This window comes from Esox lucius, chromosome 8 (assembly GCF_011004845.1).
Source record: "Esox lucius isolate fEsoLuc1 chromosome 8, fEsoLuc1.pri, whole genome shotgun sequence".
Taxonomy (NCBI): domain Eukaryota; kingdom Metazoa; phylum Chordata; class Actinopteri; order Esociformes; family Esocidae; genus Esox; species Esox lucius.
In genome coordinates, this window is record NC_047576.1 from 20,048,607 (window position 1) to 20,071,921 (window position 23,315).

Genomic DNA, 23,315 nt, shown 5'->3' on the forward strand with positions numbered 1-23,315 from the left:
GTACTATTTTTGTGGGGACCTTGTACACACCAACCTGGATCTCACACACACACACACACACACACAAACACACACACACACACACACACACGGGTGATGAAAGAAAATGTAACTGTATTTGTTCCAGTTGTCTTCCACCATGGAGCTGTCGGCAGTGAACCCTGTAAGGGGATCAGTAATCTGTCTGTTGGGTTCAGCTAGGTCCTGTGTGTGTGTGTGGGTGTGTGTGTGTGTCATACACTCATATTGGAATACGAGTACTAGCTTTACGCTTTTTCCTAGTTTAAAAATAGCAAATAATTTTAAATAAAGAAAAATAGAATAAAGTGTGAACAAAAATGAAGATGCATGCAAAGAGGTGAGACGTTTTTTACACACAGTATTTACAGACAGTATTTATAATATTTACTGACAGTATATTATAGACAGTATTTATCACATTTACATAATGTATTTACATAGTATTTATAGTATTTACAGGCAGTATTTAAATTAGTATTTACAAAACGGTATTTACAGACAGTATTTACAGACAGTATTTATAATATTTACAGACAGTATTTATAGACAGTATTTATCATATTTACAGAATGTATTTACACAGTATTTATAGTATTTAGAGGCAGTATTTAAATTAGTATTTACAACATTTACAAACGGTATTTACAGACAGTATTTATTATATTTATGGAATGTATTTACATAGTGTTTAGAGTATTTACAGGCAGTATTTAAAATAGTAATTTCAGCATTTACAAACAGTATTTACAGAGGTCAGAACAGGGCTACAGTCTGATAACTAATACCGCTGTCTGAGGTCAGAACAGGGCTACAGTCCTATTACTAATACTACTGTCTGAGTTCAGAACAGGGCTACAGTCCTATTACTAATACTACTGTCTGAATTCAGAACAGGGCTACAGTCCTATTACTAATACTACTGTCTGAGTTCAGAACAGGGCTACAGTCCTATTACTAATACTACTGTCTGAGGTCAGAACAGGGCTACTTTCTTCTTCTTAAGAACACATCCTTTTTATTCCTGCTCTGATCTGTGAGCTCCATGTTTTAAAGAGGGCAGAGCCAGTCGGCTGTTCCACATAGATCACTGACCCAGAAACCTATTAAACACACACCCCCTCCCACTCCTCTTCTTCTCCTCCACTTCTTCTCCTCTACCTCTCCACCTCTACCTCTCCTCTTCTTCTCCTCCTCTACATCTCCTCTTCTTCTCCTCCTCTACCTCTCATCCTCTTCTTCTCCTCCTCTACCTCTCCTCTTCTTCTCCTCTACCTCTCCACCTCTACCTCTCCTCCTCTTCTTCTCCTCCTCTACCTCTCCTCCTCTTCTTCTCCTCCTCTACCTCTCTACATCTCCTTGATTTTCAATTTCTGTACTTTTTTCTCTCCCCGTCACTCGCTCTCCCCATATCTCTTTTTCCCCGTCTCTCCATGTCTCTCTCCCCGTCTCTCTCCATGTCTCTCTCCCCGTCTCTCTCCATGTCTCTCTCCATGTCTCTCTCCATGTCTCTCTCCCCGTCTCTCTCCGTGTCTCTCTCCATGTCTCTCTCCATGTCTCTCTCCCCGTCTCTGTCCATGTCTCTCCTTGTCTCTCTCCATGTCTCTCTCCATGTCTCTCTCCCCGTCTCTCTCCATGTCTCTCTCCATGTCTCTCTCCATGTCTCTCTCCCCGTCTCTCTCCCCCGGGGAGAGAGACATGTCTCTCTCCTTTTCTCTCTCCATTTCTCTCTCCCTGTCTCTCTCCATGTCTCTCTCCCTGTCTCTCTCCCCGTCTCTCTCCATGTCTCTCTCTCCATCTCTCTCCATGTCTCTCTCCATGTCTCTCTCCCTGTCTCTCTCCATGTCTCTCTCCTTGTCTCTCTCCATGTATCTCTCCATGTATCTCTCCATGTCTCTCTCCCCGTCTCTCTCTCCATGTCTCTCTCCATGTCTCTCTCCCCGTCTATCTCCCCGTCTATCTCCCCGTCTATCTCCCCGTCTCTCTCCATGTCTCTCTCTCCATGTCTCTCTCCATGTCTCTCTCCCCGTCTCTCTCCATGTATCTCTCCATGTCTCTCTCCCCGTCTCTCTCTCCATGTCTCTCTCCATGTCTCTCTCCATGTCTCTCTCCCCGTCTCTCTCCATGTCTCTCTTCATGTCTCTCTCCATGTCTCTCTCCCCGTCTCTCTCCCCGTCTATCTCCCCGTCTATCTCCCCGTCTCTCTCCATGTCTCTCTCTCCATGTCTCTCTCCATGTCTCTCTCCCTGTCTCTCTCCCTGTCTCTCTCCATGTCTCTCTCCATGTCTCTCTCCCTGTCTCTCTCCCTGTCTCTCTCCATGTCTCTCTCCATGTCTCTCTCTCTGTCTCTCTCCCCGTCTCTCTCCCCGTCTCTCTCCCTGTCTCTCTCCCTGTCTCTCTCCCAGTCTCTCTCCATGTCTCTCTCTCCGTCTCTCTCCCCGTCTCTCTCCATGTCTCTCCCCGTCTCTCTCTCCATGTCTCTCTTCATGTCTCTCTCCATGTCTCTCTCCCCGTCTCTCTCCCCGTCTATCTCCCCGTCTATCTCCCCGTCTCTCTCCATGTCTCTCTCTCCATGTCTCTCTCCATGTCTCTCTCCCTGTCTCTCTCCCTGTCTCTCTCCATGTCTCTCTCCATGTCTCTCTCCTTGTCTCTCTCCATGTCTCTCTCCCTGTCTCTCTCCCTGTCTCTCTCCATGTCTCTCTCCATGTCTCTCTCTCTGTCTCTCTCCCCGTCTCTCTCCCCGTCTCTCTCCCTGTCTCTCTCCCTGTCTCTCTCCATGTCTCTCTCCCCGTCTCTCTCCCCGTCTCTCTCCATGTCTCTCTCCCCGTCTCTCTCCATGTCTCTCTCTCCGTCTCTCTCCCCGTCTCTCTCCATGTCTCTCTCCATGTCTCTCTCCCCATCTCTCTCCATGTCTCTCTCCATGTCTCTCTCCCTGTCTCTCTCCATGTCTCTCTCCCCATCTCTCTCCATGTCTCTCTCCATGTCTCTCTCCCTGTCTCTCTCCCCGTCTCTCTCCATGTCTCTCTCCCCGTCTCTCTCCATGTCTCTCTCCATGTCTTTCTCCCCGTCTCTCTCCATGTCTCTCTCCCCGTCTCTCTCCATGTCTCTCTCCCCGTCTCTCTCCCCATCTCTCTCCCCGTCTCTCTCCCTGTCTCTCTCCCTCTTTCTTCCTCCATCTTTGTTTCTGTAGTGTTATCTGGCCTAATAGATGAGAGCCCCCACCTCCTCCGTCCCCCCCGGGCAGGTAGTTAGTATGCTGTTACAATTGCAGGCTATCACTGCTAGACAGGGTCATACAACTGTTACAGAGGACACACAGGCACACACACCAACACACACAATAATACATACACACACATATATCTATATACACACACACACTCGGGGTGATAATGAACCAGTAACAGTGGGACGGCTGAGGACCATTAAGCCTGATGAGGGCTCCATGGCTGCCAAATAAACTGCAGGCTGCCTCCTCATATCAATAAAAGGGTTCTCTGTCTCTCTGTTCCTGTGAAAAACAGTTAACATCTCTGTTTGTCCTAATATCTTTACTGTCTGACCTCTAATTGACCTCTGAGAGACAGACAGAGAAAGACTGAGATAATATACAACTACTGTATAAAAAAAGATACAGATATATATGTATGTGTGTGTGTGTGTGTGTGTTCCGACAGAGCGAAAGAGAAGGAGGGAGAGAGATCAAGAGAGAAACCGAGAGAGAAACAGAGAGAAAGCGTGAGAGGGAGAAAGAGACCATAATAACTTAATGGCAATGTGTTTTGTTTGTCTATATTTGATTAGGCTGGTCTCAAAACCCGGATCTCATGCAGGCCTCAAGATCGTGTGTGTGCGTGAGTGTGTGTGTGCGTGGTTGTCTCCATAGCAACAGTTACTCTTTGCATGTAATTTGCACATACGGAAATGTCCTGAATGAGACACACACAGATGGCTACATTGCTGGGACGAATTCACCCCACTCCATTTCTCTTTCATGTGTTTTTCTTTCCCTCACTCTGTCCTAGCCCCCCTGCCGTGAGAATGAAGGGAGTAGGTTCATTAAGACCCCTACTGGTAGACAAGAGAGAGAGGATGAGAGGGATGGCAAACTTCAAGTGATTCCACTTCAAGTGTATTCTGGAAGAAATGGGAAGATGAAATAGTATTTTGGTTGCAACAGATGTCCTTTGCTCAATAAGGGTTTTGTTCCTTTTTGTTTATGATAATATCCACATTTTGTATACCAAATATTTGTTCTTGTGTAGCTGAATAGTTTGAGAAAGAGAGATGAACTGAAGGGGGAAAGAGACTGAGACTGACAGACAGAGAGAGACAGGGATACAGGTAGAGAGACTGAGACTGACAGACAGAGAGAGACAGGGATACAGGTAGAGAGACTGAGACTGACAGACAGAGAGACAGGGATACAGGTAGAGAGACTGAGACTGACAGACAGAGAGAGACAGGGATACAGGTAGAGAGACTGAGACTGACAGACAGAGAGAGACAGGGATACAGGTAGAGAGACTGAGACTGACAGACAGAGAGACACAGGGATACAGGTAGAGAGACTGAGACTGACAGACAGAGAGAGACAGGGATACAGGTAGAGAGACTGAGACTGACAGACAGAGAGAGACAGGGATACAGGTAGAGAGACTGAGACTGACAGACAGAGAGAGACAGGGATACAGGTAGAGAGACTGAGACTGACAGACAGAGAGAGACAGGTTAGGGTATTTCTCCATTTAGACTCTCTTCTAGGACAACAGAAAGTTTTCTCTATCCAAAGTCACCTTGTAATGGTGGTGGAGCTGGGTGGTGGAGCTGGGTGGTGTGTTTTCTGGAAGGGGAAGGGACTGCTGGGATGTGAGGACAGCTCTATCATTGTACTGTCCCCATTGTAATTTCTTTCTTGTTTTCTGTCAGAGTGGTTGCCCGCACGCTACAGGGCAGACACACACTCACACTGACACACACACACACACATAAACATAATCACAAACACAATCTCACACACATTCCTACACAAACTCACACACACACATACACACAATCACACACACACTTCAGGTCTGAAGCGTTTGCCCCCTGTCATCCAGGTCAAAACAATGATGAAGGGTTGTGAAGGAGAGAGGTTTGAGAAGGGCAACAGGAGGAGAGGGGATGGGGGTGGGAGTGAAGAGGAGAAGCGAAGAGGGGGAGGAAGAAACGACCGCATCTCAGACTTCCCTCCCTGTGACCTCAGCCCCCTAGCGGCTAATACTGGCCCTCTAAGGACTATGTAGACAAACAGCAACATGGCCTCAGTCAACATGGTAAAAAATTCGACAGTCTTAGACGAGTCAGACAGTTAGAGGATGGACTGAACGCTGAATGGGTTTTTGAAGTAGTCTTTATCCAGACTGAGCTGTCGCATTGGGGATATTCCTCTGTAACAACAGCTAACATAATGACTGACTGCTGAGATACTGCTAAGCCTTGGCAATGTCCTTTTCCCTGTTCATTTTAGATACAATGTTTGTATCTATTGTACGGCAGTGGGTTGTGTTGCTCTTTTCATTTTCCCAGTCGTTCTCCTCACTCCCACTCTCTCTCTCTATCTCTCTATCTCTCTTTCTAATCCCTCTCCCTCTCTCTGTTAGTGTGACAGCTGTAATGGAGGATTCTTTCATTAGTTGTATTAGAGGCACAGCAGGTCACAGCCGTAGCAGACATTTAATTACACCAGACACACACACACACACACACACGCACACTAACTGCAGATTAATTCAGCGGTGACAGGAAGGGCTGTGATGGAGCAAGGTAATAATATGAACCACTCAGCAGGCAAACTAACCCTGGAGCTATACACGACCCCCCTCCACCTTCCTCTACCCTCCTCTCCCTCTGTCTAACTTCCTCTGCATCTCCCTACTTTTCCGTTTTTTAAAATGCGTGCGCTTCATTTAATAGGAAAGTGGGAAAAGATGGAGGAGAGGGAATTTTGGCAGAAACAGCGATGGGACGGATTCGAGCCCTTGCTGCAGCCGTGCGTGTGTATAGGAGACAGCCGCTTGGACTACTGATCCACCCCACACCAGTGTCTCTCTCTCAAACGTGTTTACAGAGCCAACGCAAGAAACATATAATAAAGGACAATAGTAAAAAGAAAAATAGAATGAACTGGAAAAGAGTAAGTACTGAGAAACATCCTTTTCCTCATGGCAGCGGGACACAAGTCTTACTCCTGTGATTGCACAAAAAATAAACGTTTTTCCATTTTTTGGGGGGGGTTCTGTATGATCTGAGGGAAATGTGTCAATGTTGTCATAATTTGACAGGAGGTTAGGAAGTGCAGCTCTGTTTCCACCTCATTTTGTGGGCAGTGTGCACACCTGTCTTCTCTCTAGAGCCAGGTCTCCTTATAGTGGCCTCTCAATAGCAAGGCCATGTTTCCTGAGCCTGTACATAGTCAGTGTTTTTATTAAGTTTGGGTGAGTCACAGTGGTCAGGTAGTCTGCCACCGCATACTCTCTGTTTATGGAAAGTTAGCATTTCAAATGACTCCGTTTTTTGGTTTGTTCTTTCCCACGTGTCAAACAATTCTCTTTACATTTGGTTGTGTCTTCTTGTGTTGCTCTCCTGGGGTTTGGTAGCTCCTCTATAGTCTGTGATAGATGTGATGTGAGTGTGAGAGTAACTTTTTCTATTGTAGTTATGTCATTTAACAGCTTTTTTCTTTATTTTGATAATTGGTGGGTATTGTCTTAGTTACAAGCTCTGCATGCATTATTGGGAGAATTGCTTGGTACTTTAATAAAGTTCTGCACCCGTAGTCTCAGTTGGGTGTTGATTCCAGTTTGATAATTCTAGATTGCTATGTGGACCCCAGACCTTACATGAAGGGCATTTTATCTTGTTTTTGATGAGGTAGAAGACCTTTCTTGCCTTGTCTGTCAGGTCAGTCACAGCCTTGTTACCTCTGGTGTTGATGTTGAGGCCGAGGTAGGTGTAATTATTAGTTTTCATTAGGGAAACATTGTCTTATGTTTTTGGTCCTGGCATCTGGACCTTTGTTGGAAAATAATTATTTTAGATTCAGTGTCACTCTATCTATCTCCAACTCTGTCTACCTCTACCGCTGTCAGCCTGTTTGTGTCTATATCTGCCTCTCTTTAACGTTCTACCTCTCTTCACTTTATTGGTTTTTCTCTGACTGTACTTCGTTCCACTCTCTCACTGTACCATGTTTCATGTTGCTTCCAAACTGGCAACCCCTTCTGAAGAGAAGTGGGGTGTTGCCGAGCACAACTGTATGTGTGTCTGTGTGGTTGTGTGTTGTGTGTGTACCTATGTTTTTAGCCTGCTAGTCATAGTAGCCAATTAAGCAGGATGAAATACATAATGCAGTGGGTGTCAGGTACCTAACTATTACATTAGAAAATCATCCTATTAACTGGAGGATTGGAGGTTTGAATCCCAAAGTAGCACGTTCATGCCCAGTGCCATTTTTCGTTTCAGCAAAGCACTTGATGTGTCCCTAATGCTTCCCTGCCTTGCGCTTTCTCTGTTTGTTCATATTCAAATCTCAGGTTGAACAGAGTTAAGGATCTGAGAGGGATGAGATATGTCAGGTTATACACCCTGAGGACCTCTGTCTCTGAGGAGGAGGGAGGTGGAATGGGGAGGAAGAAAGAGATGAAGGGGGGGCGAAGTGGAATAGAGAGGAAGAGAGAGGTGGAATGGGGAGGAAGAAAGAGATGAAATACGGAGGAAGAGAGACAGTCAGGTAGAATTGGAAGGTAGAGAGACAGTCAGGTAGAATGGGATGGAAGAGAGACAGACAGGTAGAATGGAATGGAAGAGAGACAGTCAGGTAGAATGGGATGGAAGAGAGACAGTCAGGTAGAATGGGATGGAAGAGAGACAGTCAGGTAGAATGGGAAGGTAGAGAGACAGTCAGGTAGAATGGGATGGAAGAGGGACAGACAGGTAGAATGGGATGGAAGAGAGACAGTCAGGTAGAATGGGATGGAAGAGAGACAGGCAGGTAGAATGGGATGGAAGAGAGACAGTCAGGTAGAATGGGATGGAAGAGAGACAGTCAGGTAGAATGGGATGGAAGAGGGACAGACAGGTAGAATGGGATGGAAGAGAGACAGTCAGGTAGAATGGGATGGAAGAGAGACAGTCAGGTAGAATGGGATGGAAGAGAGACAGTCAGGTAGAATGGGATGGAAGAGAGACAGTCAGGTAGAATGGGATGGAAGAGAGACAGTCAGGTAGAATGGGAAGGTAGAGAGACAGTCAGGTAGAATGGGATGGAAGAGAGACAGACAGGTAGAATGGGATGGAAGAGAGACAGTCAGGTAGAATGGGATGGAAGAGAGACAGTCAGGTAGAATGGGATGGAAGAAAGACAGACTGGCATAATGTGGAGGAAGAGAGACAGACTGGCATAATGTGGAGGAAGAGAGACAGATGGCTAGAATGGGAAGGTAGAAAGAAAGATAGATAGAATGGGGTGTGAGAGCGAGACAGGTACAATGTGGTAAAAGGGGCAGACAGGTTGAATTGGGGAAGAGAGAGGCAGGTAGAATAGGGGAATTGACAGACAGATTGAATTGGGGGATGAGAGAGACAGGTGCAGTGATTTCATGTCAGTGATTTCTCTCCAGTAAATCATGTACAAGGCTTTCTTGACATGTGATACCAGTATGGATTAACTGTATGGATCAGACTTGCATGGGACCACATATGTTGGAACCCATATGTTGTGTATTGATATTCTACATGTATCAAGATTGAGGAGAATTCAATGTGTGGATTTGACACTGTAATTGAATGTGTTGATTTGACACTGTAATTCAATGTGTTCATTTGACACTGTAATTCAGTGTGTTCATTTGACACTGAAAGTGAGTTTGTTGATTTGACACTGTAAATCAGTGTGTTGATTTGACAGTGTAATTCAATGTGTTGATTACACACTGTAATTTAATGTGTTGATTTCACACTGTAATTCAAGGGGTTGATTTCACACTGTACTTAAATGTGTTGATTTCACACTGTAATTCAGTATGTTGATTTCACACTGTAATTCAATGTGTTCATTTGACACTCTAATTCAGTGTGTTGATTTCACACTGAAAGTGAGTGTGTTGATTTGACACTGTAATTCAGTGTGTTTATTTGACACTGTAAATCAGTGTGTTGATTTGACTCTGTAATTCAATGTGTTGATTTGACACTGTAATTCAATGTGTTGATTTGACACTGAAATTAAATCTGTTGATTTCACACTGTAATTCAATGTGTTGATTTCACACAGTAATTCAATGTGTTGATTTGACACTGTAATTCAATGTGTTGATTTGACACTGTAATTCAATGTGTTGATTTTACACTGTAATTCAATGTGTTGATTTCACACTGTAATTCAATGTGTTGATATCACACTGTAATTCAATGTGTTGATTTTACACTGTAATTCCAAACATATCAATCAACATGTCTGCAGCAGTGGAGCAGTCATGGAGATAAAACTATGCAGGCTCACTATTCTAGATGAACAATGCCAAGTTTTAGGAGGAGTCTAAAGGTAATGTTAGCTATTGTTAATTATATACTTAGCAAATGAGCAAAAAAAATATTGTTGTTGAAAGAATCAATACTTAGAGTAATAGAATCGATTTAAAGAGGCATTGTGTAGAATCCTGGCTCTAACGTTTACCAGGCTAAATTTTAAACAATGAAACAACTTGTCTCCTCCTTCGCTTCCCTTACTGAACGAGACCAGAATAGTATTAGCTAGTCCACATATGTCCACATATCAACTCTATTGATCTGTATGTGTATAGTGCTGACACTGTGTGTGTCTCTCAGGGCAGGATCGCACTGAGGCCGGGTTGATCAGGCGGTTTAAAGGAGATGGCGTACGCTACAAGGCTAAACTTATCGGTCTGGATGAAGTCACTGCAGCAAGAGGAGACAAACTCTGTCAAGACTCTATGATGAAGCTTAAGGTAAAGTGTCTGAAGATGGAGTAGTAAGATGGGGGAGGGGTCTGAAGATAGAGCTGTAAGATGGGGGAGGGGTCTGATGGTGGAGCGGTATGATGGGGGAGGGGTCTGAAGATGGAGAAGTAAGATGGGGGAGGGGTCTGAAGATGGAGAAGTAAGATGGGGGAGGGGTCTGAAGATGGAGCAGTAAGATGGGGGAGGGGTCTGAAGGTGGAGCAGTACGATGAGGGAGGGGTCTGAAGATGGTGGGAGGGGTCTGAAGATGGAGCAGTTAGATGGGGAGGGGTCAGAAGATAGAGCAGTTAGATGGGGGAGTGGTCTGAAGATGGTGGGAGGGGTCTGAAGGTAAAGATGGAGCAGTTAGATGGGGAGGGGTCTGAAGGTACAGATGGAGCAGTTAGAGAGGGGTGAGAAGAAACAAATGAGGAGAGGATAGGGGTGAGGAGGATGAGAAGAAGAGGAGTGTATGGAAAGAGTCCTTAAAGACCTTAAAGACCATCTTGTCTTATTCTTTGAACTGGCTAAATGTGGTTAACCTCATTTAGATCATGCATGGTCAGGATGGGGTGAAAGAGGAGGGGGTTAGAACAAGGAGGAGGTATGAGGAGAGGACTGATACAGCATCAACACAGGGTCACCAACTGTGCCTGGACCTGTTTCTGATGTTCTGTGTATGTGTGTTCTGTAGGGTATTATCTTTGTGTTCTGTGGGTGTGTTCTGTGGGTGTTCTATTTTTGTTCTGAGTGTGTGTTCTCAGTGTATGTAACCTGCGTGTGTGTTCTGTATCTGTAATCTGTGTGTGTGTGTCTTGTGTGTGTATAATCTGTGTGTGTGTCTATTGTGTGTGTATAATCTGTGTGTGTGTGTTCTGTAGGGTATGATCTGTGTGTGTGTCTGTTGTGTGTGTGTATAATCTGTGTGTGTGTGTTCTGTAGGGTATAATCTGTGTGTGTGTGTGTGTGTGTGTGTCTGTCTGTTGTGTGTGTATAATCTGTGTGTGTGTTCTGTAGGGTATAATCTGTGTGTGTCTGTTGTGTGTGTATAATCTGTGTGTGTGTCTGTTGTGTGTGTATAATCTGTGTGTCTGTTGTGTGTGTATAATCTGTGTGTGTGTCTGTTGTGTGTGTATAATCTGTGTGTGTGTGTGTTCTGTAGGGTATAGCGGCAGCCGGGCGGTCTAAAGGTGACCACAAACAAAAGGTGTTTCTAACCGTCTCCTTTGGAGGAATCAAGATCTTCGACGAGAAGTCTGGGGTGAGTTTCACAGTTTGTGAATATGCGAGGGTGTGTGTGTATGTGTGTGTGTGTGTGATGTATTGGTCCAGCGGGACAGGTGTGCCTGGTAATGAGGCAGCTCTAAGGGGTCCCCGGGGAAATCAGGAGGACCTAATTGAAACCACCTCGGTATATCAGAATACAGACCAGTGTTATTGTCTCGTTAACACAGAACAGCTAGAATCTTCCTCAGTGTCTTTTTGTCACTGGGGTCCAGGCTGTCTCTGAGGCAGAGTTTGTGTGTCATCTAAAATGGAGGAAAGGAGAAAAATAACGTTTAGAATAATCATTTTCATTTGTAAAGCTCATTCTTTATTCACACAGTGTTGACGGAAGTAAAAATAAATCAATAGTTCTGGACATTTTGTAGCCTTCATACAGTTGGAAGATCCACCACCAAAATTGGCATTCCAGTGGTCCAGACAGGATGAGATGAAGGCCTTTTTGCCTGTGTCACCATAGGTCATAACTTTGAAGTGTTCCACGGACGGAACAATGACATGCTGGTCACCCTTTTGAAGTGGGCCTCACAACCAGAGCTGTCAAGTATCACACCCGGGTGGTGAACCTCGCAGGGGAGAGGAGGACCTTGACACTGTCAACATCCAGGCTGTAGCTGCTGATGGTGTTAACAATGATCCACGTGTCAATCAGGAAGACCTCAGGCTTTTTACATCGCAACTACAGGATAGTCAGCTGCATCCAATCTTTAATACGAAACAGGCAACCAGTAGTGATTTATCAGTGTTTGCGGAGACATATAGCTGAATGTCAACAACATTAAAGTAACGTTTCTTGAAAATGCTTCCCGGTGGCATCATGTGGATACGAAACAGTAGTGGACCAGGACAATGCTTTGAAGGAGCCTGAGGCACCGATGGCTGCAAACCAGGAGCGATTGGTGAAACCAGTCCGGGACAACGTCTGAACGGGTCTGACTCTCCTCAGAGGGAGAGGATAATGTTGTCAGGCAAATCAATGGGAGGAAGGATAATCAGCATCCTGGTTATTAAATATAGAACACATCATACACACATTCTCTCAGTGTTTGTCTTCTGCTTCTGTTGCTGCTGGCTGCTCTGTACTCTACTGTCAGAAGGCTGTGTGGGGTTGAGAGATGCACGTCTGTGTGTGTGTGTGTGAGAGAGATTGTTTGTGTTTGGGCTCAGGGCTGTGTTCTGCCTCTGTCTGTAGTGTCACATCCAGGAAGCAGATGAAGTGATCAACTTGACTGCCTGCTGAGACGTGACTGTCATTGTCACTTACACCACACATGCACACGCACGCGCACAGTCCCCTTCCACGGGAAAACCAGTGCCATCTGCCATGGGCACCGCCATCTTTCCCTGGCACAAACCATTTTGGCTAAACTGGGGGGAGTAGGGGAACTAAAGAGCGTTAAATGTAGCAGGTTGGGGGGGGGTGTAATCGCCCTCTTCTGGTTGGCACAGAAACACAAGGCCGGGTAGTTGGACTGTATCCTCTGTCTGCCTGTCTGGCAGTTACGTGAGGGGGTGTGAGTGCCACTTCCCTGCTGAGTGTTCCTCTCCTTTCCTCTCTTCAATATCAGTGGTTTTGTTTCAGAGTGTGCGTATCTCTGCATGGTCTCTGTTAGGTCCTCCAACACCACCATGCAGTCCATGAGATCTCTTACATTGCTAAAGACATCACGGACCACCGAGCCTTCGGCTATGTCTGTGGGAAGGAGGGGAACCACCGCTTTGTAGCCATCAAGACCGCTCAGTCGGTAAGTACCACATGAAGTGTGTGTGTCCGTGATTCCCCATTCCCCTCAGCTAGCCCCGGGCAACATTGTCCTGTTGACATTTAGATAATGACCCTTGAATCAGCTCCCAGCAGATACCAAGACACAGTCTGCCTTTTGGATGTGTCTGCGTGTGTACGTTTTATTGTATTGGTGAGGACCCGAAATCCTATCGAGTATAGTTAAACAAAGAAAACTGGACCTTATGGAGACATCCCCACAAGGAACAAGGCTTAGTGGTGAAATATTTTTAGCTTAGTGGTGAAAAGTTATAATTTGTTTTTGAATTAAGGTTACGTTTACATTAGATCACTAGACACTGTTGTCCAGAGGAACTCACAGTAGCGAGAATCTATGTATCATACTTTTTTTTTACCAAACCAAGCCCTCAATCCTGGTGTTAACATGCTATTCTAACTAAGGGATCAGGTTAGGTCTTTGGAGTTCAGGTTAGGGTTCAGGTTAGGGTTCAGGTTAGGTTTTCGGGGTTCAGGTTTTCAGGGATCAGGTTAGGTTTTTGGGTTCAGGTTAGGTTTTGGGGTTATTGTTAGGTTTTCAGGGTTCAGGTTAGGTTTTGGGGTTATTGTTAGGTTTTCAGGGTTCAGGTTAGGTTTTGGGGTTATTGTTAGGTTTTTGGGTTCAGGTTAGGTTTTGGGGTTATTGTTAGGTTTTCAGGGTTCAGGTTAGGTTTTGGGGTTATTGTTAGGTTTTCAGGGTTCAGGTTAGGTTTTGGGGTTATTGTTAGGTTTTCAGGGTTCAGGTTAGGTTTTGGGGTTATTGTTAGGTTTTCAGGGTTCAGGTTAGGTTTTGGGGTTATTGTTAGGTTTTCAGGGTTCAGGTTAGGTTTTGGGGTTATTGTTAGGTTTTCAGGGTTCAGGTTAGGTTTTGGGGTTATTGTTAGGTTTTTGGGTTCAGGTTAGGTTTTGGGGTTATTGTTAGGTTTTCAGGGTTCAGGTTAGGTTTTGGGGTTATTGTTAGGTTTTCAGGGTTCAGGTTAGGTTTTGGGGTTATTGTTAGGTTTTCAGGGTTCAGGTTAGGTTTTGGGGTTATTGTTAGGTTTTCAGGGTTCAGGTTAGGTTTTGGGGTTATTGTTAGGTTTTCAGGGTTCAGGTTAGGTTTTGGGGTTATTGTTAGGTTTTCAGGGTTCAGGTTAGGTTTTGGGGGTTAGGTGTTAAGTGTGTTGGCTTAAGGAGAACAGAAATAGCCTACGTGTTTGCAGTGTCGTGATCTGAGTTTAATCTGAGGTTGTCTGTCTGCTTTCTGCTGCAGTATTGATTTCCCATAGTGACTGGATGAGTGTGTGAGTGTGTGTGTGTGTGTGTGTGGGTGTGTGTCATGGTCTCTAACCACCCATCAGTCTCCCAGAATGGAGACCTGTGACACACAACCCAACCAGCTCTCATGTGTTCCTCTGAGGTTGAAAGGAAGGTTTAACTGGACCGTCCTTTCAGAACGTTGGACAGACCTGTGTCTCGGTTCACTACTCACTTTATGTAGAGATGAGTGACCAGAGAGAGACCAGATAGAGAGACCAGGGATTAGATATATATAGAGATACAGAGACCACGACAATAAAACAGGTACAGAGACCACGACAATAAAAGAAAGACCAGGTAGAGAGATCCTAGACATTAAAGAGACCAGGTAGAGGGGGCGTACAGATTAGAGAGACCAGACATAGATGAGAGACAGAGACCTGAGAAAATGAGGAGTGAAGAAGAGAAGAAAGCGGGGGAAAGACCCAGTCGTACACAGTGTTTCTAAGACAGTACTGGTGTACAGACCTGCTGGGAAGAAGGAACATCTCGGAACACAACACTGTACTGCCTGTGTCCTTGTAGCTTCTCTGAAACACTGTCCATGAACTCCCTGGTATGCCTCAATCAAATATTAAACCTCCATCTTGCATGGTTCCCCAGGCTCACACGGAATCCCAAGTGATCTGCAGTGAAACTGCTCACAGTGAAAATGAAGCCCCAGCTCCATCTAAATGCGGAGTTACACTGTGTCTGGGACTAGTAGGGGGGAGTGGGCGGTGCGTCTTTGTGTGTTAACCAGAGAGCTATTCTGGAGTGGCTGTTCTACTTCCTGTCATCCTCCCAGGCAGAACCAGTGATCCTGGACCTCCGGGACCTGTTCCAGCTCATCTATGACATCAAACAGAGGGAGGAGATGGAGAAGAAAGCCCAGAAGGACAAACAGTGTGAACAGGCTGTTTACCAGGTACACAAACAGGCAGAAACAGTCACACCACAGAGAGTCTGTTTACCAGGTACACAAACAGGCAGAAACAGTCACACCACAGAGAGTCTGTTTACCAGGTACACAAACAGGCAGAAACAGTCACACCACAGAGAGTCTGTTTACCGGGTACACAAACAGGCAGAAACAGTCACACCACAGAGAGTCTGTTTACCGGGTACACAAACAGGCAGAAACAGTCACACCACAGAGAGTCTGTTTACCAGGTACACAAACAGGCAGAAACAGTCACACCACAGAGAGTCTGTTTACCAGGTACACAAACAGGCAGAAACAGTCACACCACAGAGAGTCTGTTTACCAGGTACACAAACAGGCAGAAACAGTCACACCACAGAGAGTCTGTTTACCAGGTACACAAACAGGCAGAAACAGTCACACCACAGAGAGTCTGTTTACCAGGTACACAAACAGGCAGAAACAGTCACACCACAGAGAGGGCCACCTGGATGTTCTGTGTTTTCTAAGTGATTATGTGCTGCTGGGGAACGCATGGTGCTGCTGGCTCTATCTGTCAACCACGCTGATCTACCTGTATGGCTCTCCTCTCTCCTGCCCTTTTTTCCTCTTCCCTCGCTCCTCTCATTCTCCTCTCCTTACTCCCTTGCTCCTTCCCTCCTCTGCTCCCTCACTGCTTTTTGTCTCCTTTCGTCCCATTCAACCTCCTTCTTCCCTTCCTACCTCTTCTCCCGCTCTCCCTCCTTCCGTCTTTCTGTAGACCATACTGGAGGAAGACTTGGAAGACCCAGTCTACCAGGTAATTTCACCAATCGGATTGCTTTTCTGATGCTTTCTTATCCAATCAGAATATGTCTCTCTAATGCTCCTTCTGTCCTTATCCAGTCACCTTGCTTGTTTCTCTTTGTCTGGAGTGGATTGTGGTGAAGTTCAACAGTTCTGGTCTGACGGATAGAGTTTTGTGTGTACGTGTGTGTGTATGCGCGCAGGGTTGCCTAGTAACAGATTTAATGTAATAAGGATTACTCAATCTGATCACAAAATTGTAACTGTAATAATCCCCAGATTACTTACAAAAATGTGTAATTGGGATCACAATTTCATTCTTAAAAACAGCTGATTACATTTGTGATAACATCTAATACAAAAAGAATTGTCAGCATAGCTTTCCTTTAGTGTGCCACCATGACTGATCATGGTCTCAGAGACTGTTGTTATTTAAACTGGTTGAATAAAGGGGGTTGAATAAATAGGTAATACTTCCCAAACATTTCGCCCAGCCCACTGGTCAATCAGATCCAGGTTTCAACTTTTTGCTTTGTAGTATTGTGATTTCCCTGTCTGCTTTTTAGTATTGTGATTTCCTTGTCTGCTTTTTAGTATTGTGATTTCCCTGTCTGCTTTGTAGTGTTGTGATTTCTCTGTTTGCTTTGCGTGTGTAAAGGAAAAGTGCTATATGTTTGTTCGACATCTTGAAACACAAGTGTGAGACAAACTGAGGAAGAATGAGTCGGCATGCTTGAGTAAAACTCTATTTATAATAAAACATGTTGGCCTGTCTGTAGACTAACCACATTTATGGCATGCATATTTGCACACTTTATATAAGGATATTGGAAATGGAAAAACAGGTCATTTTCAAAACAAATGTCATGCAGTTTAAGGTAATTATGGCTACACAACCAATGAAAAACGTAGATCAATAAAAAAAACACAGTGAAAAACTATTGCCCAGGCCAACACACATACTGGACAATACTGACAAAATATGCTTACAGTAGCTCTTAAAAGGCTGAAGCCAAAGATGATGCCCATGCTACTCCCAATAATGAAGATGAAGCCCAGGCTACTCACAATGAGAAATATGATGCCCAGGCTACCCACAATGAGAAAAATGATGCCCAGGCTACTCACAATGAGAAAAATGATGCCCAGGCTACTCACAATGAGAAAAATGATGCCCAGGCTACTCACAATGATGAAGATGAAGCCAAGGCTACTCACAATGAGAAAAATGATGCCCAGGCTACTCGCAATGATGAAGATGAAGCCCAAGCTTCTTACAATGTTAAATATGAAGCCCAAGCTACTCACAATGTTAAATATGAAGCTCAAGCTACTTACAATGTTAAATATGAAGCCCAAGCTACTTACAATGTTAAATATGAAGCCCAAGCTACTTACAATGTTAAATATGAAGCCCAAGCTACTCACAATGTTAAATATGAAGCTCAGGGTACGCGTAATGATAAAGATGAAGCCCAGGCTACTCATAAAGATAAAGATGAAGCCCTGGCTACCCACAATGAGAAAAATGATGCCCAGGCTACTCACAATGAGAAAAATGATGCCCAGGCTACTCGCAATGAGAAAAATGATACCTAGTCTACTCACAATGAGAAAAATGATGCCCAGGCTACTCGCAATGATGAAGATGAAGCCCAAGCTACTTACAATGTTAAATATGAAGCCCAAGCTACTTACAATGTTAAATATGAAGCCCAAGCTACTTACAATGTTAAATATGAAGCCTAAGCTACTTACAATGTTAAATATGAAGCCCAAGCTACTCACAATGTTAAATATGAAGCCCAAGCTACTCACAATGTTAAATATGAAGCTCAGGGTATGCGTAATGATAAAGATGAAGCCCAGGCTAGTCGTAATGATGAAGATGAAGCCCAGGCTGCTCGTAATGAAAAAGATGAAGCCCAGGCTGCTCGTAATGAAAAAGATGAAGCCCAGGCTGCTCGTAATGATGAAGATGAAGCCCTGGCTACTCATCATGATAATAATGAAGCCCTGGCTACTCACATTAATGAAGATGAACATCATGCCAGTATAGTTACCCCATGTAATATAAGGTATTTTGTAAAAAGTATAATGCAATTGTCTTCAAATAAGGACTTAATAAGAAAAATGTAGCTTCTACAAGTATTTAAGATTAGTCCTCTCCTTTCAGCAGCAAAGCGTGAGGAGTCAAAAAAATACCTTCTGACTGTACCGCGCCAATATGCATCTCCACGTAGACCTCCATGCACCACTTCAGCCAGAGACACAGTCAAGGCTCAAACCTATAGTCTCCAAACTGTAGTGGACAGCTTGGCACTATGAAAGAGGGCCTTGGGCAACTGCACCTCCTGGGAGACCCATCTACATTGCATGTTTTTCCCATGACATTAGGCATCTTTATAATACATTGAAGGCAAACCAACAGGCCAAACTATAGAAACCCCATCCGTCAATGTATGTTTAAAACCCTAGGAGGCATTTCTTGTTCCAGTCAGACAAGGAAACAGCTGCTACTGTGCCCATGAGTGTTACCTGGTTCCACACCAAGTTACCTGGTTCCAAAATCCTTAATCCTATGACTACAATATAACATGCTTTTCTAAATGTTAAAAGACATTGATCTGCTATTGCAAAAGTATAATCTCAGGTGTTATATTATAAATAATTATTTACGTGTTTTCGGATGTTAGAAGTGAAGCCACTTTAGATACAGTCCACCAGTTGTCCGTTTGTTACTCTTTCATTAACAAACGGACAATCAGTCAATCGCTTTCATTTTCTTGTAACTCATGTACTTAATTTTTTGTATAATCAATAATGGGTGACATTTCTGTGTGTGTGTTTGTATGAGGGCGGCTGTCTGGGGTTGCTTGTGGACAGGACCTGTAGATGATTCTGTTTGACCAATCACATCTTTCTTATTCTCAGTCTTTCCTTTTCCTTTTCATCTTCTCCTATGTTCTTTCTTTCTGCCTCTTTCTGTCTCTTTTTCTTCTTCCGTCTGCTGGTGCTGTTATAGTACATTGTGTTTGAGGCAGGACACGAGCCCATCCGCGACCAATCAGAAGAGAGCATTTATCAGGTACACAGCCCTCCCCTATGCTTGGATCAAATTGGTGGAGTCGTGTGAGTGATAGGAGAAGAGTCCCAATTAGCCAACTGAAATGATGTCTGCAATTTATTATCAGTCTCGAAATGCAGGCGATTTTATATTTGCTGAAACGCCTTGTTTTTTGTATTTAACATAGTTTTATGTGACATCAGCACTTCAGACCGTCTGCCTGAGTCGTCAACTCCATAGTAAATGGTGGAGTGATGTTTACATGGCTAGGGTTCAAAGTGAATACAGGGGCTTTGAGAATAGCTTTACAGGAGTCTCTGCTTGGCTGACCGACACAGAAATGAAATCTTGGGAAAAAAATGAATGAACTGGACAACAGAGGAAACAGAGGGTGCTAATAACAGCCAATGGTGAAACCCCAGTCTCCAAACAGGGATCAGGTACTCTGCAAAACAGTTTATCCCAGGAGGGACAGTATTGGGTACTCTTCAGGAGAACTGGCTGGACCTCTAGGGGATGGAGAAGGCAGAGGAGAAGAGAGGGACGGAGGTGGTGTTATTCTTGGCCTGTGAGTAAGGCAGACCCCCCCTCCTCCTCCAACCCTTTTTTTCTAGAGTAGATAAAAGGAAGTGGGAATGAGAGAGAGAGGAAAAGAAACATTAATCACCAAGCTCTCGTTTGATCTTTAAATAAAATGGATTGAAAATAGAGCGCGCTCGCTCTCTCTCGCACACATCCAAGATGGCGTAATAAAAGCATGCCACAGAGGAACAAACAGATGAATAAGTCTGCTTGTAGGACTAAACAACCAGAGAGATGGGTAGATTAAGGAAAAAATAGAACTGAAGCAGAAAAAGAGGAATTAGGAATAATAGACGAGTGACAGATGAAGGAGAGCATTTTCTGACGCTCCTAGTTATACAATATGTCATCCACAGGCAGTGATGTTGCTGTTACCATTGACAACAGTTTAATCTGGTGGATTAGTTCAGTAGTCTGACACAATGGCTAGAATCAATGGCCAGTCAACCAATAAAACACAGTTTGAACGTACAAAAACATTCAGTCACCAATGTCAACCGAAGACTATGTCTACCGGTCTCTGGCCAGTAGACACAGACAGATAGACACACAGACAGACAGTTTTATTACTGTTCTGGTCTCTCTGATAAGAATACATTGATTGATCCACTCTATATTGGATGAAGAGAGTTGGAGATAGAGGGGGAGAAGAGGGGAGATTGAGAGACTGCTGCTCCACAGATTACTCGGAAATGAAACCTCAACACCAAGATATGAAAGCAGATAACTTTACTCTCACACTCAGACAGACACACGTTCATATGTAAGCGCCAATTCATTGTCAGAATATGTTGTCCATTGATACTAATGCTGTCCAGGCTTTAGGTTCCGTCTGTATTCAAGGCTGCACTGTAACCGGTGCTAGACTTGGACTTGAATAGTGCCGGAACTATTCATATTTAGGTGTCGGAGCACCGTAATCATTTTGAGCTATTATTCCATAATATGAACCGATAGAACATTTGAGGTGCCGGTTTTCAGATCTGATGAGCTCATGCCCAGGTCGGACACAGCCGATAAGGGTTTATATCATAATCAGGTATAGATTTGGTATTTATTAAAAGTTCTACCTTCCCGTACGTTAAATGACGGATGTCATGGTAACAAAAGCTAACGCGTGGTTGATGGGCTGTTCTGTGTGGTGGTTGGTTGTCCAGGTTCCGACCAGCCAACAGAAGGAGGGGGTGTATGACGTCCCCAAGAGACACCCAGTGAGTCCACCTGTGTCCCTTTTGTGTCAAGCTATGGTGTGTCCCTGTGCTGTGTCCACTGTGGCTCTATGGAGTCCACCTCGATTCTATGGAGTCCACCTTGGTTCTATGGAGTCCGCCATGGTTCTATGGTGTCCACCTTGGTTCTATGGCGTTCACCATGGTTCAGTGGAGTCTACCAGGGTTCTATGGAGTCCGCCATGGTTCTATGGTGTCCACCTTGGTTCTATGGCGTTCACCATGGTTCAGTGGAGTCTACCAGGGTTCTATGGAATCTGCCATGGTTCTATGGTGTCTACCAGGGTTCTATGGAGTCCACCATGGTTCTATGGAGTCTACCTTAGTTCTGGGGACTCTACCTTAATTCTATGGAGTCCACCATGGTTCTATGGAATCCACCAAGGTTCTATGGAGTCTACCTGGTGTCTTTGGTGTCCAGCTTGGTTTAGTAGTGTGTCCCTGTGTTTGATGGTCTGGGTGGAGGCAGTGTGTGTGGATTGTTTTGGGTGGGGTTTGCTCTATGCTTGGTGCTGGCTTCCTTGGTGCATGTGTGTTTGTGCATGCAGTGTGGTGTCTTGATGCATGGCTGCCTGTGGTTTGCTGGAGGGCAACAGACATGCATGTACTGGCCATACTAGAAGACAAGAGATTGGTAAGAGAGACATTGTGTGTGTGTGTGTGTGTCTGTGTGTGTGTGTGCCAGTCCAGTTAACCTTGACCGTTGTCCGGATGCTCCATATCGCTCCATCTCCTTTATGATCTTATTAAACATGATAGTTAAATGAGTCTGTTTCGTTAGCTGGTTACTCCATCCCCATAAATACACCACTTAAGGCCAACATTGCTACACCGCTCCCCATCTGTTTAGGAAGGATGGAGCCCCACTCTCTCTATGAAGAGTCTCTATAGTAACTAAAAACATTCTGGTTCGCTGGTTTCACTATTCTGGTCTTTCCTAGCTCATACACTTGTGCACACGCGCGTGCACACACACACACACTGGCTGTAATCAGGCGGTGTGGGCTGTGGCCGTCAGTTCTCTCATTATCCCAGCATTGCTAAGAGGCTTATAGTATTTCCACTAGTGAAATCCCACTGCTCTCCTTAACCACCCTGCAACACTTACGCTTAATGGTTTTGTGCTTGATATACCCCTGAGCAGGGACGGATTGGCCATCTGGCAGTTTGGGCAAATGTCACATGGGCTGGTCCATGTTTAGAATAGTGGGGCTGTCTAGCCTATTTTTTTTGTCGGAAACGAAGGCTCACCATTGGACTAATAACGGGAGCCACAACGGTAACAAAAATGGAACGCCGTGTTTGTAATACCAGGGCTAATTTGTGGTCCCAGTCCGCCCCTGCCCTTGTGTAACTGTCGGTGTTATAATATCCTGTACTGTAGCCAGTTGGGTCTGGCACCTCTTCCAAGAACCATATGGTTCTCCACAGTTATTTAGTCTGGCACATTCTGTCACTGCGATTAACCAATAATGAACTAATAACACACACACACACACACACACAAAAACCTGGCATGTGCCTACTTCCATCTCTGGAGTCCTTGACCCTGTCAGAGTTGACAGTCTGTTGATTTAACATGGCTCATTCCCTGGCCTTGACCCAACAGGGGTCAGCGTATTGTCACCTGTCAGCAGACACAAGTGGGCTAGGGTGGATGTGTGTTCAATGAGACAGCAGGAGATCAGGGAGGTGGGTGTTAATTAAGGGGTCTTCGGTAATGTATTCAAAACACATGCCCATGCTAATTACAGTTTCCTTGGAGACCACTAATTGATAGGTGGTTGTCACGGTGATGGGGAGGGTGGGATGGGCAGTGAAAACGAGGAGCAGAGCCAGAATCTGGTGTGTTTGTGTGTGTGAGTTTGTGGATTTATTTGTGTTTTTATATGTGTATGCCTGTGTGTGTGTGAATTAATGTGAGTCTGTGTATGTGTCTGTGTATGTGTGTGTGTGTGTGTGTGTGTGTGTGTGTGTGAATTAATGTGAGTCTTTGTATGTGTATGTGAGTGTGTGTGTGTATGTGTGTCTGTGTGTGTGCTCACAAGCGCGAACAGAGGAAGTCCTTCTGTAACACTCCATCCCTCCGATATAACTTCCCATGTATCCAGATGTCTGTTGTGGTTTGAGCGTCATACATTGTTTCTGTGTGTTCCATCCTATCCCATCATCCTCCATGTCATGTGCAGACCAGTCCGAACGCTCCGAATGGTCAACACGATCACCCACAGCCAAAACAGCAGCCAGAGGAGAGCCCCTCTCTCATAGATTTCATGGATATGGACAGTGTATGGACACCACAGGTAAGACGCACTCTGAGGAAATGGCTTGACTGTAGTCTTCAAGCCCAGGTCTTAGAGTGCAA

General features: G+C 44.8%; 2 protein-coding genes across 7 annotated transcripts in view; both read left to right on the forward strand.

The window, feature by feature from the left end:
- dab1a (DAB adaptor protein 1a) overlaps positions 1 to 23,315 on the forward strand; it is a 202,590-nt gene that overhangs the window by 166,905 nt on the left and 12,370 nt on the right. For 3 of the 6 annotated variants that reach the window (XM_034293755.1, XM_020049220.3, XM_013135019.4), the window contains 8 exons: positions 9,889 to 10,028; positions 11,182 to 11,280; positions 12,917 to 13,048; positions 15,170 to 15,289; positions 16,047 to 16,085; positions 19,098 to 19,160; positions 20,879 to 20,932; positions 23,140 to 23,253. In XM_034293755.1, the coding sequence (XP_034149646.1) occupies positions 9,889 to 10,028; positions 11,182 to 11,280; positions 12,917 to 13,048; positions 15,170 to 15,289; positions 16,047 to 16,085; positions 19,098 to 19,160; positions 20,879 to 20,932; positions 23,140 to 23,253 (761 nt within the window). The remainder of the gene's footprint in view (positions 1 to 9,888; positions 10,029 to 11,181; positions 11,281 to 12,916; positions 13,049 to 15,169; positions 15,290 to 16,046; positions 16,086 to 19,097; positions 19,161 to 20,878; positions 20,933 to 23,139; positions 23,254 to 23,315) is intronic. The other 3 variants (XM_013135020.4, XM_013135021.3, XM_013135022.4) reach the window with 3 other exon arrangements.
- Positions 16,096 to 19,089, forward strand: LOC114839634. Its single transcript, XM_034293756.1, has 2 exons — positions 16,096 to 17,641; positions 17,702 to 19,089. The coding sequence occupies exons 1-2, from the start codon at positions 17,055 to 17,057 to the stop codon at positions 18,129 to 18,131; spliced, it is 1,017 nt and encodes a 338-aa protein (XP_034149647.1). The 5' UTR covers positions 16,096 to 17,054; the 3' UTR covers positions 18,132 to 19,089.